At 40.0% G+C, this 20127-nt stretch overlaps 2 protein-coding genes across 2 annotated transcripts; both read right to left on the reverse strand.

Annotated features, from left to right (window-relative positions):
* Positions 1-4306: 4306 nt before the first annotated feature.
* LOC103302297 (olfactory receptor 9Q2) lies at positions 4307-5251 on the reverse strand. Its single transcript, XM_008159359.2, has one exon. The coding sequence runs from the start codon at positions 5249-5251 to the stop codon at positions 4307-4309; it is 945 nt and encodes a 314-aa protein (XP_008157581.1).
* Positions 5252-10866: 5615 nt separating this feature from the next.
* Positions 10867-11802, reverse strand: LOC103302335 (olfactory receptor 9Q1). The gene has a single exon (XM_008159396.2). The coding sequence runs from the start codon at positions 11800-11802 to the stop codon at positions 10867-10869; it is 936 nt and encodes a 311-aa protein (XP_008157618.2).
* Between the last annotated feature and the right edge of the window lie 8325 nt (positions 11803-20127).

The raw sequence follows: 20127 nt of genomic DNA on the forward strand, positions 1-20127 counted from the left end.
ATCCTTTGAGTAATCTTATTATAGATAGGTTGTAGATGATAGATAATTAGATAGATAGATAGATAGATAGATAGATAGATAGATAGATAGATAGATAGATAATAGATAGAACAAAATAATGTTATGTATATATTTTTAAAGGTAACAAATAAAGTTTGAAAAAGAATCTTGAATTCTTAGGCAATCACTGAAAGTTAAAAAAGAAGATATGCATGTGGATTCCTGCAACAGAGAGGAATTGACAGGAGTGCTCCAGCCATGAAGTCAGAAGAGAAACAGTCCAGAGATGGAAGACGCTGACGATGCCGTGCCATACTAGCAGTCAGCAGATATGCGTCACTGCAGATTGCCCAGGACCAAACCAGAGAGGGTCAGACCTGCAATACCACCGTTTGTCCACCATCCAGAGCTGCAATATCATTGCTGTTATGAACACATTAACAACTGCTGGACATGGAAACCGGGACTCAAAAGAACTGTTGGCCCAGAGGGAGGCTCACTACAGACTGATTCATTTGCCTCTCAGCATAACCATTATTGCTTGTCTCGGTTGTATTCCTAGTATCACATGAGCTCGCTCATCTAGGGGAAATGATGAACAACATAGACTGAGGAACAAGAACAGCAATGATCGGACTGTCGGACCTCAGAGGGAAAGTAGGGGAGGGTGGGGACAAGGGAGATAGATCAACCAAGGGACTTGTGTGCTTGCATATGAGCCTAACCAATGATCACGGACAACAGGGGGAGGGGGGCTTGCGTGTCGGGGGGATTGGGAAGGGAACGGGGGGAGGGGGTTGATGACAAATATGTGATACCTTAATCAATAAAGTAATTTAAAAAAAAAAAAAAAGAAGATATGAAGACAAGGTTGGTGACTGCTTGGAGGCACCTTATGGGTGAAATACTTATTGGAGGGAGCTTTGACTCAGAGATAGATGCTCTTGAAGGACTTCAGAAGGCAATAGTTCATCTGAGTAATCCTGCTCTTCCTGAGGGAGTTGTAAATTCCTTCATATCCTCCTCATTGACCTACAAGAGGGCAAAGGTAAATTCCATGAATTTCACATTTATGTCTGGCCATAAGATGCACCCAACCCAGCCCAGACCTATCAAATATTGAGACCAAGAATACAGTTGAAATCCAGACACTTCCAAAGCAAACTTCAACTGAGAGTTGGGACTTGGTAGAGAGAGGAGAAAATGCAGAAGGGCAGATAGCATGTAAACATACATACTTCTACTAGAATTATGGGGTGATTGCTCCCTAAGGCATATAAATGTCTAATCACTGTGTAGTACACCTAAAACTGATATAATATTGTATACCAACTGCAATTGAAAAATTTTGTAATTTTAAAAAAGGGTACATACTTTGGAGTAAGAGAGACGAGATCGGATCCTCCCTGGACTGCCATTTTCTTGATGAATAAACTTGGGCAAGTTACATAACTTCTTTGGGTCTTATTTCTTCCTTTTGCTAAAAGAGGTCAATAATAATTACTTTCTGTTAAAGTTGTTAGGAGAGCTAAAATAAATGATTCATGTAAAACTTTTAGTATAGTGATTAGTATTTATTTAAGTGTTTATTTAGGTATGTATTAGTTTAAGAATTAAGTTTAAATTATTAGCGAACTCTCCATTTCTGGAGATGTCTGGATTCAAGGCTGATCTCAGTTCTGGAGAGATAGTTCCAACAGTTCTGAAGTGAAGAGGTCCACTGATCAGCTATGGTTCCATATGCCTATTAATGCTTATTTGGTTGTGGATCCTGAGACAGTTACCATAATAACACTAATTAATGTTTGTGTAATTCACCCAGCATCTTCCTATTCTCCATGGACACCAAGTTGTTGTGAGAATAAATGAGATACATATAAAACCTGGTCCAGAGTAAATGCTCTATAACTTTTATTTCACAGTTGAGAAAGCAGGCTGAAAGGTACTAATTTGAAGCTATGTAGCTGAGAAGCAACAGACTGCACACTTTGGTGTCAAATTCTGAGCTCTTTCTACAACACAAATGCCTCTATCACCTGCTACAGAAGTTGATGTTGTATTAGAAGGACATTTGCATGGCAGTTACTATTTGTAAAATGGCCCCCAGATGCACACTTTAGAGTTAGTTGTTCCACCCCTATTCTGCACTTTTTAAGTGATTTGTGCAAAAACAATAACCAAAGCTGACGTGTGAACCCAAATCTCTTTGGCCACCAGTGCAGTTTTTTCCATGTATCTTTTTGTAGATATGCTCACCCAATTCTTTCCTAAATTTTTGTCATATGTCCTTAAAAAGAAAGTTCCTAGAGTCCAGAAACTGCCATTTATTGAATCTACACACATCAGCTTCTCATATACAACTACATGCGCAAATACATACACACACACATACACACAAACCAACATGTGCTGTCACATTACACAATACTCGCACATTGGGGCTATAAAATGGCTGTTTTTTTACTGCCTTAGACCTCTACAGATTGGACTTTTACCATTACAGCATAGGGAATATAGTCAATAATAATGTAATAACTATGTATGGTATCAGATGGGTACTAGACTTATTGGGGTGATCACTTTATACAGTGCATAAATGTCTAATCATTATGTTGTACACCTGAAACTAATAGTGTATGCCAGCTTTAAATGAGAAATAAATTACTTTTTTTAAAGTTTAAACTTTTGTCTTTTCTTCGCCAGGTAAAAGGAATAAAAGAAATGCAATAACAATGAATTCCAAAGGAGTGACTGCTTAGAGTATACAGTAGATGATAGCAGGAGACTGTGTGTATGGCAATTAAGTGCTCAGGCTCTGAATGGGAGGAAGCCCCACTCTACCACTTACATGTTTGCTGACCTTGGGAAGATTGTTCGACTTTTCTAAGTCTCAGGTGCCTCATCTACCAATGAAGCAGTGGTAATAGAACAGACTTCATAAGGTTGTGGTGAGAATTAAATCAGATAATTCCTGTAGCAAACATCACAATTCCTGGAAGGTGATAACTGCCTAGTAAATGTTAGTTTCTATATATCGTCATCATTGTCATTCAAAACCACAGAAACAGTAAGAAAGAAAACAATTAAAGAATAAATGATGATATTTGGAAAAAGAGTAGTTGCATTTGTAGTTAACTTTTTTATTTTCCAGATATTTTTGCTCCATTCACCTAGTATTTGTTGTGCCAGGCAATGTACTTCATTCAATAGACACTAATGAATAAGACAGATGTCGCCCCTGCCCATTTATGCACTGAATCCCCCAAACATAGTCCTATAAAGTAGATAAACTCACTTGGCAGATTAAAAAAAACTGAGGACTGAAGAAGATAGAACTTAAAAGTAGACACTGGAACCTGAGATGAAGTTATTCATTCAACAAATACTGGAGCCTTTATGTGCTAAGTGCTTTGCTAGGCACTGGCATACAAAAATGAATCGCACAGGTAAAAATGCTTACTCTCATGTAATTTACACAATATCAAATACGTAAAACATAGTACATCCAATGGTGACAAGCATTACATAGATTAATAAATTAATAAGTGGAAGTGGGAAGTTCGGGTGCAATTTTAAGTAGGGCTGGGGAAGTCTTCCCACGTAGGTAATATTTGAAGAAAAACAGAAGGAAGATGAAGAAACTAAGGAATGACATATTTGATAAGGATCCATCTAGGGCAAGCATGTCAAACTCAAAGGCTAACACGGGCCAAATAAACAACATTTAAGTTTATTTGGGCTGTAAAAAAAAAGCTTCAATTTTCATAGAAGCATAGGTTTATTTCGATAGAGACATGCTGAATACAAAGGGTTGAAATAAATGAGTAATCATTAACATAAAATAATAGAACATTTTAATAAAAATTAATATTTTTTCTTGAACATTAACTTACCAGACACTGAATAACTGCACAAATTAATAAGTGTAAAACAAATAAACCTATTTTTCTTGTTCTCTGAAAGCGAAATATTTCCTGTTGCACACATCAAACAAGTCAGTCCAAGACTAATGACATGGCAATCGGCTACTAAAATATTCGCTGCTAGTATTAGTGGAGAGAAATGGTGCACCTACGTGTAAAGCACCTAAGGGAAATGAATGCAACACGATTATAGTAACCAGTCATTAGCGAATGTTGTAGTTTGTTATTAATAATTATGTATAACAGGATATTGTAAAAATTAAGTTACGAAATTTTTATTAAAACATTTCTTACATACCGTTATGTTGGCTGGGCTGCAAAAATATTCATTGTAGGCCACATGCAGCCTGCAGGCCATGAGTTTGACATGCTTGATCTAGATTCTAGGGCCTTCCAGAAGCCTTTGATCTGCTCAGGGCTTTCCTGACAGCTGCCTTTACCTCCTTATTCCTCAGGCTGTAGATGAGGGGGTTCAGCATTGGGGTCACCACTGTGTAGAGTACAGACACCACTCGGTCCTCCTCTGAGGACTGGCCTGAGTTATCCCGCAGATACATGAAGATGAGGGTGCCAAAGAACAGTGACACAGCCGTGAGGTGGGAAGCACAGGTAGAGAAGGTCTTGGCCCGACCCCCAGCAGAGCGGATCTGCATGATGGCCACGATGATAAACAGATAGGACACCAAGATCACCAATACACAAGCAGGCATGACAAAAAGGGCAAACACTATAATCACTACCTCCTGAGTGAAGCTTTCCCCACAAGTGAGTTTTAACAGAGGAGGGAGGTCACAGAAAATAAAGTCGATCTCATTGTTTCCACAAAAGGAGAGCGTGAAGGCTGTGACCGTTCGCACAAAGGCACTGGAAAACCCAGCAACGTAAGCCCCAGCTACTAAGCCCCAGCGGGTCTTCTCAGTCATGATGGTGACATAAAGCAGAGGTTGGCACACGGCCACATAGCGATCATAGGCCATGATGGCCAGCAAGTAACAGTCGATGGACGCAAAGAAGGTGAAGAGGAAGAACTGAGCTGCACAGCGAGCCTGTGAGATGGCTGTGCCGTGGTCCAGCAGCACAGCCAGCAACTGAGGGACGATGACAGAGGAGTAGCACATGTCCACGAAGGAAAGGTGACCGAGGAAGAAGTACATAGGGGTGTGGAGCTGGTGATCTTTGTGGATCAGGATGATCATCCCCGCGTTCCCCAGCAGAGTGACAAAATAGAAACTCAGAAATAACAGGAAGAGAGGCAGCCCCCACTGGGGATGTTCAGTGAATGCAATAAGGAGGAACTCGGTCACTAGGGTTCTATTCCTCCCAGCCATCCATTCAGTGGTGGATGTGAGAGGGCTAAGACAAGGGCCAGCTGGGGGGAAAGTTCAAGTCATTGCAAGTGATAAAGCTTTAAATTGGGTGACGTGTAGGTACTTGACTTCAACAAACTGCGGTCTGATGTGGAAGTAGGTGAATATAGATCTCACTATAATATAAGATAAAAAGTGGTGAATACTTCTCTTAATACTAAGAATGGAAAGTCAATGATTCTCTGCCTTACAAGTCAGCCCTTGTTTTTGCAACTCTGTCCCCAATTAGCTGTTTGATCTTACATAAGGCACTTAACCTCTCTGAACTTCAATTTCCTCTTCTGCCAAAAGGGAATCATAACATCCGCTCTGCTTTATGAGATAAGGTTAATGAATAGATTAAAACAGATGAGAAAATACTTTGGAAAGCTAAAGGCACTCCACATAGTTATGGTGGCTATTTAAATTTTTAAGTGAACATTTTAAAGAAGGAAAATGTATATTCTATGAACAAAAGAGCATGAACCCCCCAAAAAACCATTAGCAATCAGCAATGGGCTCTGCTTTTAGAAATATTTCTATTTTCAATCAACATGAATGTTTAACAAACAGCTGTTATACTAATTAGAGCTGGCTGACTTGTGTTTGTTTTTTTTGTTTTCTGAAAATACTAGCATTAACCTTGAAATCAAAAGAGCAAACATTAGTTCATTTTAGCCCCTAACAAAGCTCCATAATCATAGCCTGGGTGTCCTCGCAGTCTTAATAAAAGCAGTAGTATGATGACAAATGGCCTCTGAATTTGAAAGCAGAGATAGCTCTGGTGTTGTCTAAATGTTTTTGGAGGAACCTGTGTTAATGGATCTGTGGGTCCTAAATAGAGTTCTATAATAGGCTGTAAAAAAATGCTTTGATCAACTTCATTACCTGACAGAACATCAGTCAGATTAATACCAGCTAACGCCATGGAGGTAACAAATAAAAGACATTAGATCTGGAAGCCATGAGCTGGGCATGAACCATCCTCACCTGAATTTCACTTCATTAGTGGCTTCCTCCTTTGTTTAGCGTTTCTTCTGCTGGTGACCTGCTGACCCAGGGGAGACCTGGATTCTAGGTCACCCACACTAGATGTGTGAGCCTGGACAAATCACTTTTCCTCTCTGGACTTCAATTGCCTTATCTCTGTTCCTTTTCAATAAAGAACAATGCAGCATGAGATGTTCATCATAGCAATCTCCTTGAGATGGGATCACCCCAAGAAACTCTATGTTCTATTCTCACTTCATGGAGTCCCTCTCTTTCCTCTCACCCTTCACAAAACAGTACATCCCTGACACTAGAGTTCCCTGGGATTTTTTTTTTTTTTTCAGCCTCCACCCAGGATCATAGGGCTAGAGGCCCAGCTCCTTTCACTGAGCTTCTGATTCAGCACTAGACCTTGCTGGTGGTGCTTCTTATATTAACTGCACCAGCATTGTGCACTAATTGGTTCCTGAGGTGAGTCTCCAAGGACAGGCAATTTATCTTCATGTGACTTCCAAACAAGTCATCTAATATCTTTGAATATTTCTCTTTTATTTCAAACTCCCAAAGCCCCCATCCCATGTCCTGTCATCACTCAGCAGGGCCTCATGGGGCTAGTTCCTACTCTTGCCTTATCTCTGCCTTGTGCCAAAAGAAATGAATTTCTTTGATGTTTTCTGTATCTCACTTGGAATTTTAGTCAATAGTTTTGCACAATGGTACCCTGGCTGGCACAAATGGATCCCAAAAGGAGGCTGTTTTGTTGGCATAAGCTTTTGCCTCTCGTTATTGAGACACACTGTAATGGGTAACTCTGAAAGTTCACCATTTGGCAGAAACATGATGTTGCAAGTGCAGGAGTCATGAGATGAAATGATGGAAAGGCAGGTATGAGCAGGTCATGAACAGACTTCTACCAGGCAAACTGCCCAAATTCTTTTTTTGTTTTATTTGTTTTGTTTTTATTTCTTTATTGATTACATATGTGTTACATATGTGTCCTTATTCCCCCATTATCCCCCTTACCTCCCCCCCCTCATGCTCTCACCCCCCTGTTGTCTTTGTCCATTGGTTAGGCTTATATGAATGCATACAAGTCCTTTGGTTGATCTCTCCCCCTTACTCCCCACCCTCCCCTACCTTCCCTCTGAGGTTTGATGGTCTGATCAATGTTTCTCTGTCTCTGGATCTATTTTTGTTCATCAGTTTATGTTGTTAATTATATTCCATAAATGAGTGAGATCATGTGATATTTATCTTTCTCTGCCTGGCTTATTTCACTTAGCATAATGCTCTCCAGTTCCATCCAAATTCTTAATAGTGACCAACCTCTCCTCCAGAGCACTGGCTCTCAAACTTTACTGTGCATAAGAATCACTCAAGGAATTTACTGAAAATGTGAATATTATCGTCCCACTCCCATAAATTCTGATGCAGTGTGTCTGCCATAGGACAAGGCATCTAGATTAATGGCCATCCCAGGTGGTTCTGGCACAGCTAATCCCAAGAAATTATATCTTGGGAAGTGTTCTCAGGAGCTCTAACTCTGCTTGATCTCCTGTGCATTGTACTGTAAACAAAAATATTAAAGGTGTGTTCTTGAAGAGCATGATTCCTTCAAAGTCCCATTAGCACCTCCCTTCCTCACAGGAGACAAGATAGTCAGGGTGGGCTTGATGGCTCTCTGTATTATAAATTTTAAAATGTAAATACGGAGCAGGTTATGCAGCTACTTGTTGGTAAAACAATGACTTGAACTAGGTCAGTGGTCTGTTGACTAAGCCTATTCAGAGAATGACACAAGACAAGAAGAGTCAAGGGCAGTGGTTCTCAACTTTGATGCAAATCAGAATGACCTGGGCTGTGGAGCTTTGAAAATCCAAGGCTCAGCCCTAACCGGTTTGCTCAGTGAATAGAGTGTCAGCCTGTGGACCGAATGGTCCGGGTTCAATTTCAGTCAAGAGCATGTACCTTGGTTGCAGGCTCTTCCCCGACCTCGGCCCTGGTCAGGGCACATGCAGGAGGCAACCAATTGATGTGTTTCTCTCAGAACAATATTTCTCTCTGTCTTTTCCCCTCTATTTCACTCTCTCTAAAAATCAATGGAAAAATATCCTCAAGTGAGAATTTAAAAAAAAATCCCAAGGCTCAGAATGTACCCCTTAACAATTAAGTCAGAATGAGTGTAGAAGCCAGATGTAAGTATTTTTTAATCCCCAGGTAATTGCAATGTGCAATAAGGTTTGAGTACCACCACAAAGGGCTCCTACCTTGCAAAGTCTTATTTCCCCTAAGTGTCTTAGGTAGATAATAAATTTATTGTTCTCATAAGTTTGAAAATCACTGCATATTATATCCCCACATAGAAAATCATGTTTCTTTTTTTTTTTTTTTTTTTGAGGTAGGTCTGATTTATTTCATCAGCAGGTTAAGTGAAAAGTCCATTTTAAGTGAAAGAACTTAAGGACAGGAATGGGTCAGAGAAATTAGTCCAATATTGATTTTAGAGACGACAGTTTTAGACAAATATAAAATCTCAAAAAAAATTAAGGTAATAGGTGCAAGCAACCTGACTTAGTTTGTGTTGTCTAACTGAAAGTCCATCTGATGTAGCACTATCTCTGCTTAAAGAGAATCATGTTTCATTTAATCATTTTAAAGGATCTATAAAGTGCTATAATGAAGAAACCTTGTTAACTTTCTTTAACCCACTATTTACCAAAAATATTTGACCAAATGTACTCTTTTTTCATTGAAAGCAGATTAGCATGCTGCAGAGCTAAAGTTCCTAAGGAAGAATGCCACTTAGGCAGCACAGCTCTAAAAAAATCTCAGCAATTGTCCAAATGCCAAAGAGCAAAGCAGTAACCATTCCAAGAAAAGGCATCTCCTGATGACTCATCTCAGAATCTGGCTCCTTTAAGTCTCTGTCAGACTGGCTGCCCCAAGAACAATGGTTCCTACTGGGAAAGGAGCTGGGAGGCAGCCAGGAGGGGAGCACCATCCATCCAGATGGATCCCCTGGGAGCTATGGAAGAGGAATCCATCTTTCCTTTAAAGAAAGACTTTTCCTTCAGTTGTGAAGTGAGTCCAATGGCTGAGCCTGGCAGTTCTGCTTCATAGATAACAGTGAACCTACCTTACCTCATCCCCAGATGAAATAAGCTGCTGGGAGGGGTTATATCATTCACATACCTGGGATCATGTGTTTTGCTAATGCAAGGAACAGGAAGAAAAGGAGTTTGAGTTCCAGGAAAAAGGATAAAAGAAAGAACAGAAAATAATGAGTAGATGAGACCTGTTCCTTCCAGCACCTTGGGTTTGATTGAGGCACCTACAGTTAGAGAATTGAACCATCAGATTCTGGGAGGCTTTGGACACAGGCTGAGCCCTTGCAGAGCACAGTGACACGGTGTAGGCCAGGATTCCCTCCTGCCCACCTCTGTGTGGAATGCAGTAATGTTCTGCCTCCCCAAGAACAAAAGCTTTAAGAATATAGAGTATTGCTATCTACAGTACAGACACTGCAGATACTATTATGAGCAGTGGTAATGGTATAAATTGACCAAATGGATTCTCAGGCAAACCATGTGATGAGTGGGAGATAGAACAGATGGAGAAGAAGAAAGAACAGAGATATTTCCGTCCAGATAGTAATTCACAGACATGTTATTGTGGACATTTTTTACTGATTCAAAGGAGGCATTGCTGTGAAACAGTACAAGAGTATGAAAAATACTTTGAGCAGGGTGAGTTTTATTAACTGGACCATCAGACTACTACCTTAATTTAATCATTAAAAATAAATGTAATCTAAATGTTGAATTCTAAATGATGATATTATTCTGTAGTATATAGGGGTGAAGAGTACTAATACCATTATCTGCAATTCATTTTGAAATGCATCAAAAAGTAAAGCGCATTGATGGATAATTTGTTGGCTTGATAAATGAATAAATAGATTATATATATGGTAAGGCAAATATGACAAAATATTAGCAGTTGTGAAATCTAAGTATTGAGTTTAGGAGATTCACTGTACATCATTTTCAATATTTTTAAATATATTTTATTGATTTCAGAAAGGAAGGGAGAGGGAGAGAGAGATAGAAACATCAATGATGAAAGAAAATCATTGATCGGCTGCCTCCTGCATGCCCAACACTGGGGACTGAACCTGCAACCCAGTCATGTGCCCTGACTGGAATCGAACCATGACCTCCTGGTTCATAGGTCGACGCTCAACCACTGAGCCACGCCAGCTGGGCTTATTTCAATATGTCTATTATGGAAATATTTCATAGAAAATTTTTCCAAAAAAATGTAATTGTGTTTTATAGTCATAGACCTGTGAAGTATGCCACACCCAGATTACATAGGATTTAATTTCAGATGCTTTCGTCATTTTTCCTGGGAGTTAAAGCTCTCACCATAATCTCTCTTCTGAGGCTGCCTCTTCCTTTTCTACCTTTCTCTCTCTGAAACTAAAATTTCTGGTCCTTTTACCAAGGCATATTCATTTAAACATTAAGTGTGCTATAAACGATGTAACCAGAATGCTGGCACTTATAGAGGAGGTGATTCTCAGGATTGCCCAAGGTTGGGGATAGTTAGAACAACTTGGCTCTGTTGAGAATTTTCCTCAGGGCCTCCTTCACTTCCTTGTTCCTTAGGCTGTAAATGAGGGGGTTCAACATGGGGATGACAGTTGTATAGAACACAGACACCACCCGATCCTCCTCTGAGGACTGGCCTGAGTTATCCCGCAGGTACATGAAGATGAGGGTGCCAAAGAAGAGTGACACAGCAATGAGGTGGGAGGTACAGGTAGAGAAGGTTTTGGCCCTGCCTCCAGCTGAGGGGATCCTCATAATGGCCACGATGATAAACAGGTAGGACACCAAAATCACCACCAGGCAGGCAGGGATAACAAAAATGGCAAATACAATAATGATCACTTCCTGGTTGTAACTATCCCCACAGGTCAGCTTTAAAAGAGGAGGGAGGTCACAGAAAATAAAGTCGATCTCATTGGTTCCGCAGAATGAGAGAGTGAAAGCTGAGACTGTCCGCACCAAGGCACTGAGGAGACCAGCAATGTAAGCCCCAGCCACAAAACCCAAACGGGCCTTCTGCGTCATGATGGTAACATACAGTAGGGGTTGGCACACGGCCACATAGCGGTCATAAGCCATGAGGGCCAGAAGATAGCAGTCAATGGAGCCAAAGAAGGTGAAGAGGAAGAACTGAGCAGCACAGCGTGTGTAGGATAAAGCTGCCCCCAGCTCCAGCAACACAGCCATCATCTGAGGCACGGTGACAGACGAATAGCAGATGTCCGTGAAAGAGAGGTGACTCAAAAGGAAGTACATTGGGGTGTGGAGCCGGTGGTCCACATGGATCAGGATAATCATGCCCAAGTTCCCCAATAAGGTGATGAGATAGATAAATAGAAAGAGGAGAAAGAGAGGGAGTGCCCGTTCAGGACGGTCAGTGAATGCTATAAGGAGGAATTCGGTCACTAAAGTGAGGTTCTTCTTTGCCATGAAGCCAGAGGTACCTGAGAGGGCTAGGATGAGAAGCAAGTTAGGAAGCTATAAATAGGACTTAACTGCATTTCTAGTTTATATTTTATTAAACATGTACTATGGACAAAATATTCCAGGTGCTGTGTGGGGCTTCAGAGATGACTGGGCTTAGCTCCTACCTTTAAGGAAATTCTCTGACATAAAGTCATTTTAGTATATCAAGAAAACCAATACAGGTAGACATTTTTAGAATAAGAATACATATTTTCCCACCCTTATTACTAACTGTGTGAGCCCTTGTGACTCAGATAACCACTCTTTTTTAAATTAACTTTATTGAGGTGACATTGGTTAATAAGATCATACAGCATTCAAGTGTACATGTCTATGATACATGATCTGTACATTGCATTGTGTGCCCACCACCCAAAGTCAAATCATCTTCTGTAACCATATATTTGATCCCCTTTACCCTTTACTACCTCTCAAACCCCTTTCGTCTGGTAACCACCATATTGTTGTCTGTATCTATGAGTTTTTGTTTGTTTTTCTTGTTTGTTCATTTACTGCTTTCAGTCTTATATCTCACATATGAGTGAAATCATATGGTTCTTAACTTTTTTTGCCTGACTTATTTCACTTAGCATGATATCCTCAAGGTCCATCCATGTTGTCCCAAATGACAGTATTTTATCTCTTAACCAAAATTTTCTTATTGCTCCATTAGGGGGTGGTACATGGAATCCTGCCTACCATGGGAATATCAATCTCGGGACTCTGTCCTCTTTCCTTTATGACAACAGCTTCTCCCTTATTTTAAATCTTCTTCATCTCTTGACTAGATCAAAAAAAAACAGCCATATAACTAACAGCTCTTTCTGCCTTCAGACTTGCTTCTTGCCAATGCTTGCTCCTAATTGTGACTAGAGTGATATTTCTAAAACTTTAATTTGATCACATCTCACTTTCCTGTTAAAAATTCAATCATAGCCTCTTAGTTTGCCAAAAAAAAAAATTTTATAAGAACTAGTATTGTACTAAATAATAGAAACACATAGAACAAAACTATTTTAAGTGATCTACATATTAACTCATTTAATCCCCACAACCACTTTTTTTAGGTAAGAACTTTTATTATCCTCATTTTATAGATAAGGAAACTGAGACAATAAGAGTTTAAGTAATCGGACCAACATTGTACCAGTACATGGTGGAACTGTCATTAGGAACAAAACTACCCCAGAAGCACTATTCATCTTATAAAAGAATTTCACATTCATCACATTATCTACTCCAGCAGCCCAGCAGGACTTAGGAAATGTCTACCTTTAAGTAAACAAGCATGAACACTAGCACTGCAGTCTATTCAAAGCTGAAGGCTGATGGAGATTTTTGTGCTAATGGACAGAAGTCCTTTGGCAGAGTTGGAGTGTTGCAGGATAAAGAAGATATTTGATCGTCTTAAAGCATTAAACTTTGGCAGCTATTCCAGTGTTGGACTGACATATTGGGGAAGATGATAAATAAAAGAAATTGGATCTGGTGATCCATACTGAGCATAAATCAAAAGAACTGGATCAGTTTTCTCACCTGAATTCCACTTCACCTTCACCCGGCAAGTCCTCTTCTCTCTTTGTCCACTAATTTTCCTTTGTCTCTAAAGGTCATTTCTCTTTCACTGCTTGGAGAAGCATCCTAAGTGTGTAGGGGAGAACCACTGGTCTGAGTGGTTCTCGTCCTCCCATACCTGCTCAGTTACAATGATGAGCAACTTACCTAATCTCTTGGGGCCTTCATGCCTTCCACCTCCTCCTACACTCCCCTCAGTGAATCAACATGGGGACAATAATGTCAAAGCTGCTTGAATGGCGGTCCCTGTACCATATCTTCCTCAATACTAATCTGTCAAACACTTTTTTCTCTGTGTTTCCTTAATATTTCTGTTTCTAAGACCTGGTCTATCTGGTTAATATGCAGTCCTCACTGTGGGTTTTGTGCAGGTGCAGGATGGAATAGCAGATGTTGGAGAACAGCCTCTTCCTATGGGCTCCTGGCCCCAACACAATTCCCTCATGGAGAAGACACTAATAGTTGCTACAAAAGCTCTGAAGTCCCCAATTGATGCTAAAGTAGACTCTAAGGAAAGGCAATTATTGCTTATGGTAATCTCAACTCCCAGTCCCAACTCCCAAAGCCCTGAGACACACTGAGTATAGTCTAAAAGCCCTGAACCCCAGTTCTGCACAGTCCCTTGAGGAGTGAGAGGCCTCTGCTTTAACTTCTCCAAACAGAACAACGTCCGAAATTGTGCCTGTTCAGTCGCACAGGGGCCATCAGGAGAGAACTTGGGGGTCAACAGAGGTGGAGCACAGACCTTCACCCCTCCAACTTTGCAGGGGCCTGAACCCTCACCCCTGCTGAAGGAGATCTCCTGCCCCCATGGCTGCTCAGCTTCACATGCCCAGCTCAAATTGGGACCCAGGTAACAGAGACTTGGCCGACAACAGATGCCCCCTCACCGCAACAAGACTTGATGGAGATGTCTTGCACCCATGATCCGGGGAACTGGGGTCTAGGATATCTAAATCCAGCCTAGCACCAAAAATGCTCAGGGCCTACTCAAGAAGGCAAATAATCCTCTCCACTAATAATTACAGGGTAAAACAAGATGGTTGTTAGAGTATTAAATTTGACAGTAAAATAGTAGTCAAGTTTTCAGACTAATTTAAATTGGCCAATCAAAATAAGCAAATACTCTAGGAAAATCAATTGTACTGGACAAAAAAGCTGTTACTAAAGTGTTAACTAAAATTTTTATTGGTAGTTCATCTCATGGTAAAATTGCATAACATATAATGAACCTAAAGCAGTCACATTTTAGTGCAAAAAAGTAAAATTTAAAAGCTATCAAGATTACAGCATAAAATTTCCCAAAGCCTCCCAATATTTAAACCAAAAAAGGGGGGATAGTAGAAGAATATCATGTAAGGAAAAATATCCTGCAAATAAATTACATCTAGAAAATTTTTACTTTAGAAAATTAACTTTCATTTGTAATGCTAACAGCAAGTCACCCAGGTAAAACATACATGGTGTCAAAACAAGCCAAAGGAAAATCATTTGGGCAAAAAAAAAATGAAAAAGGATCGCAAGTCAAACTTATAGAAAATATTCCTTTATTAACTTTTGGTCGAGAATATGTTTGTATATTTTCAGAAAACAACTCCGAGACATGTGGAGTCCTGCATCAGAGAGGAATTGACAGGAGTGCTCCAGCCATGAAGTCAGAAGAGAAACAGTCCAGAGATGAAAGACGCTGACAATGCCTTGCCATACTAGCAGTCAACAGATATGCGTCACTGCAGATTGCCCAGGACCAAACCAGAGAGGGTCGGACCTGCAATACCACCATTTGTCCACCATCCAGAACTGAAATATCATTGCTGTTATGAACACATTAACAACTCTTGGACATAGAAATCGGGACTCAAAAGAACTGTTGGCCCAGAAAGAAACTCACATAACCATTATTGCTTGTCTCATTTTCGGTTCCTATAAGTGTATTCCTAGTATCACACGAGCTCACTCATCTAGAGGAAAAGATGAACAACATAGACTGAAGAACAAGAACAGCATTGATCAGACTGTCAGACCTCAGAGGGAAAGTAGGGGAGGGTGGGGACAAGGGAGATAGATCAACCAAAGGACTTGTGTGCTTGCATATGAGCCTAACCAGTGATCACGGACAACAGGGGGAGGGGGGCTTGTGTGTGGGGGGGGTTGGGAAGGGAACGGGGGGAGGGGGTTGATGACAAATATGTGATACCTTAATCAATAAAGTAATTAAAAAAATAAAATAAATTTTAAGAAAAAGAAATTGTGCCTGTTGCCATCCTCATCAGCATAGCCATATCCTAGAAGAGGGGTATTTTGCAAACACAAGGCTTTGCAGGAGGACACACTGGGGACTCTACAGAGACCTCAATAAGACACAGCATATCTTCTAAGTTTGCCCTCCATGTGGGTCTGGTGTTTTATTAGGTCTCCCCCTTTTTTTCCTCCTTAAAAGCAAATGAAATTATAGGGAAAACAACAGCCTAGGATTTTGCCCAGAGGAGAAATTGGCAAGTTCTTGTTGCCGTGATCTTTGCCAGCTCTCTGCATCTTTGACACTGAAGTATTTTTAGCCCCAAATTCATAGGTATTTTGTTAAGTCATTGAATTTCAACATGTCCCAATTTAGAAAAGGAAACGAGAAACAAGAGAAAGTAAGACCACATAGTTCATTGATTCGTCATTGTATTAAGAGTTCTAAACAAAGAGCAAGAGATACAAAATGAAACAAAGCTCTCAAAAAAAAAAAAAAAACCCACCCACAATGCCTGTCTATAAGGAATGTGAGGCCTAATAGATAAGTATACATCCTATAATATAACAAGGCCTAAACTCCAAAGCAAGATGTAGATAAGATGCCATGGCAACATGGGATTCAATGTAGGCAACATAACTTACATGGGGTGAATCAAGAGTGACTTCCCAGAGGAGGTGACAGTTAGTTTGGACAGAGGTTGGGGTGGAAAGGTGATGGGAACACTCTTCAGGAAAGGGGACCAGTGTGAGCAAATTTACAGGGTAGGACAGCCCAGGGAATACTCCTGGGATGATGAGTGCAAGGAACTTTGGCAACAGAACAGGTTGTCACTAGGCAAGTCCAGAACTAAGGCAAGGTGAGTGAGCCACTCTCCTTAGGTACAAAAGTTAAAAGGCACCAAAAACATTAGTAAACACGGTAAATAATATTATTTAAAAATCAATGCAAAAATTTTACTATGAACAAAACATCCTTTTAAACAAATATAGCAAGAGTGTCATTGATTTTTCTTTTTGCCTCAGTCTCTAATATGTCTTAGCATAACACTGATATTAGGAGACATGCTTTAAAACGGAGGGCAAGACCAAAGGGCTTTCAGGTGGCTGGCTTTAAAAAATGCCTTTTAATCATCTAGGAATATTCCACTTCTTTTCTCTCTTTCCTCCACATAAGAAAGAAAAGAAAATGTAGAAAGGTCAACTCCATGAGATTGAATACTTGCAGAGTATTTTCACCATTTCAAAGCACTCTCTTCATCTATCTTCACAAGAGCCCTAATTATTGAGAGAGATAATGGGACTCCTCATTTGTCCTGATGTAAAAACAAGGCAAGAGGGGTCCAAGGACATATAGTTAGTTACTTGGTAAGTGGACTAGAAATTTTGCCTATCCTATACACATTGCTAATAGACTCTGCCTAAGCCACAGCCCTCAGTGCCCAAAGGGACATTTATTTATGACCACATGGACACACATGCATATGCATGCCAGAGTTCATTAGGTGAAGAGGTGAGTCCTCTGGGCTACACTATATTAACAAACTACCTTAAAACTATAGTGACTTTACACAATAAGTTTTTTTACCTATGAAAAATCTAGTGTGCTGAACACACTATGTAATATACAGACAACGTATTATAGAATTGTACACTTGAAACTTATATAATCTTATTAACCTCAACAAATCTCAACAAATTTAATAAAATTAAAAATAATACAATTATTTGCCACAGGAAAAAATCTAGCATGAATTAGGTAGTTCATCTCTTCCATCTTGTAGCTATGCCATTTAGAACAAGTGGCCTTCAAGATTACTAATACAAGGAAAGAGCAGGTGAAGGTCATGTAAAATATTGCTAAAGACCAGGCCTGGAAGTGTTCTACTTCACTTTTTCCCACATCCCAGGGACCAGAATGCAGTCACATAGTCTCTACACCACTGCAGGGGATGTAGAAAATGTACAGGAACATGTGAATATTTGTGCAAACAAATATCGGGGCTAAAATCTCTGCCACAACCCTCTTTCTTTGTTGAGTATAATTTCTGGAACCCACCCCAAAATTCCCAAGGACTCTCAAGGCCTCATTATTGCATTCATATGGCTCTCCATTTTTCCATTTCCACTAAAGCATTACTTACATTGTACCCACTTCCCATGACTACTCACCCTACCCAGTACCACATTGTGCAAATCATAAAACATGGCATTTTTTTCTTTTTTTTTCCCTTCATTCTTTAAAGCAAAATTAACACAGTGCTTGTTATTATAACAGACTTATAATAAAGATATTATAGAAAATCTACAGGTTAGCCAGGATGTGACTCATCTGGACTGGGGTTGGTTTACTTGGCCAAACTGGAGCTCGATTCCTGATTTGTTTCATGTGTCTCTCATCATCTTTGGGTCAGTAAGATACTCAGTACATCTTCTTTTTCTAACAATGGCAGAAGCACAGGTGGGCAAAGTCCAATGACCAAAGCACATTTAATTGGGTCTGCTAATGTCCATCTGCCATAGAAAGTCCCATTGTCAAGTTTAACATCCTGGAGCAGTGAGAAAAGAGTGGAGTGAATATTTTCTGAGTAATAATCCAGTCTTTCCTATCATCCATAAATACTCATGCCCTACCACCCCAATCACATGCAAAATTGATTCATCACCATCCTGAGATACCCCCCCCTCCCACTAGCTCCAACAAATTACATCATTGGGATCAAAGTCTAGGATCTTGTTATCTCTATCAGTCTAAATGCAGCCCCCCTTGTTGTAGAGAACCATGAACTAAAAAGACAAGTTATCTGCCTGCCCTACAAACATCCAACATGCATTCGTGAACCAGGCAGGATAACCTCGGTAAACAAACCCATTAGAAAAGGGGAAGAATGACAATCGCATGGCAATTACTGGTCCACAGCAATTCTGAACTCCTACTGGGCAAATATTGCCATGTTCCTCTCTCCTCAGAATAAGTGCCTTGTTAGGCCATTAACCTACTCCCTGCTGGAGATAGAGCACCCCAGCTGGGTGTTCCTCATGGGTCTTAGAAAAATATCATGACCATTAGATATTTTTCATACCCAAATGTACTTTAATCCTAAATGCAGATAACTTCTATTTTAGCCTTTTCTCTTGCCATTAGCATTCTCTAAGCACTTAGAGTTTACCAGAAAGAAAACATTATAAGTTTTGGTTAAGAGTATGGATTCTGGTATCGGGCTGCTTGGGTTTGAGTCCTGGATCCATCTTTTTCTAGCTGTGTGATTTTGGAAAATATGCATAATTTCACTACTTCAACTTCCTCATCTGCAAATTCAAATAACAGTACCAATTTCATAAAGTTATGAAGGGAATCAAATGAAATAGAAATGAAAGAGAGAAAGTAAAGCCATGCTTCAGTAAGGTATCCTGATCTTCACCATCAGAAGGGTGTTCCCCAGACTACTACCCAAATTCAATCTTTCTTCTACTTCTTATCTGAATCTTTATACACTCAATGACATTGTAGAGTCCAAACCAATGGGTTATTTTAAAATAGCAATAAAACTTCCTATCTGAGATACAGAGTCAGAGAAGCATCGAACAGACTGTCAAATTACAGCGGGAAGGCTGGGGATGGGGGGAGGTAAGAGATCAAACAAAGGACTTGTATGCATGCATATAAGCATAACCAATGGACGCAAGACACTGGGGGTGTGGTGAGGGCATGTGCGGCGGGGGGCGGGGGGTAGGGGAGGCTGCGGGAAGGTCAATGGGGTGGAAAAGGAGACATATAGACTACTATTTGTAATACTTTAAATAATAAAAATAATAATAATAACATTTTTAAAAAAACTTCTTATCTGGGTTATAATGAATGTAGATCCCACTAATAATAATTGTGAGGTCCACAGAAATAGCCAACATCCCCAAATGTCCACTGTGTGCCAGGCAACATGCCAAGCACTTCACATGTAACTTAAAAATTAAACACAAATAATTAAAACAAAATGTAACATTTCTAATCATATGTGGAAATATCCTCCTCAAAGATAAAGCATTCTTTCTTATGGTAGTAGTCCTCATAAATCCATTATGCAACTGTCATCTCATCACCTCCCTATTTCATTTTGCTCTTCCCTTGCTCAATGTTCATTTTACTGCTGATGTCACCTCCCTTGTTGTTGCCATTACATAATTTAATTTCAAATCTTTATCAGTATTTCTCCCCATTAAATGTGGAATTTCCTTTGTTGACATTTTGTCTTTCATGGGTCTCTCTGGAGACAGGCTTCATGGAAAACTCCTTACCTGAGGATTCTCTGCCTCTGGGGCCTGATTCCATGCTGTTATGTGCTGCAAACACTTGCAAATGATAATGACAGCCCAGATGGGTAGTACAACAGAGGAGGCTTTTGATGAGCATTTTGAAGAGTTGTAAAGATAATTAGTACAACCTGGTTTATTAAGAGCTTTCCTCTGGGCCTCCTTCTC

This window comes from Eptesicus fuscus, chromosome 13, assembly GCF_027574615.1.
Source record: "Eptesicus fuscus isolate TK198812 chromosome 13, DD_ASM_mEF_20220401, whole genome shotgun sequence".
NCBI lineage: Eukaryota > Metazoa > Chordata > Mammalia > Chiroptera > Vespertilionidae > Eptesicus > Eptesicus fuscus.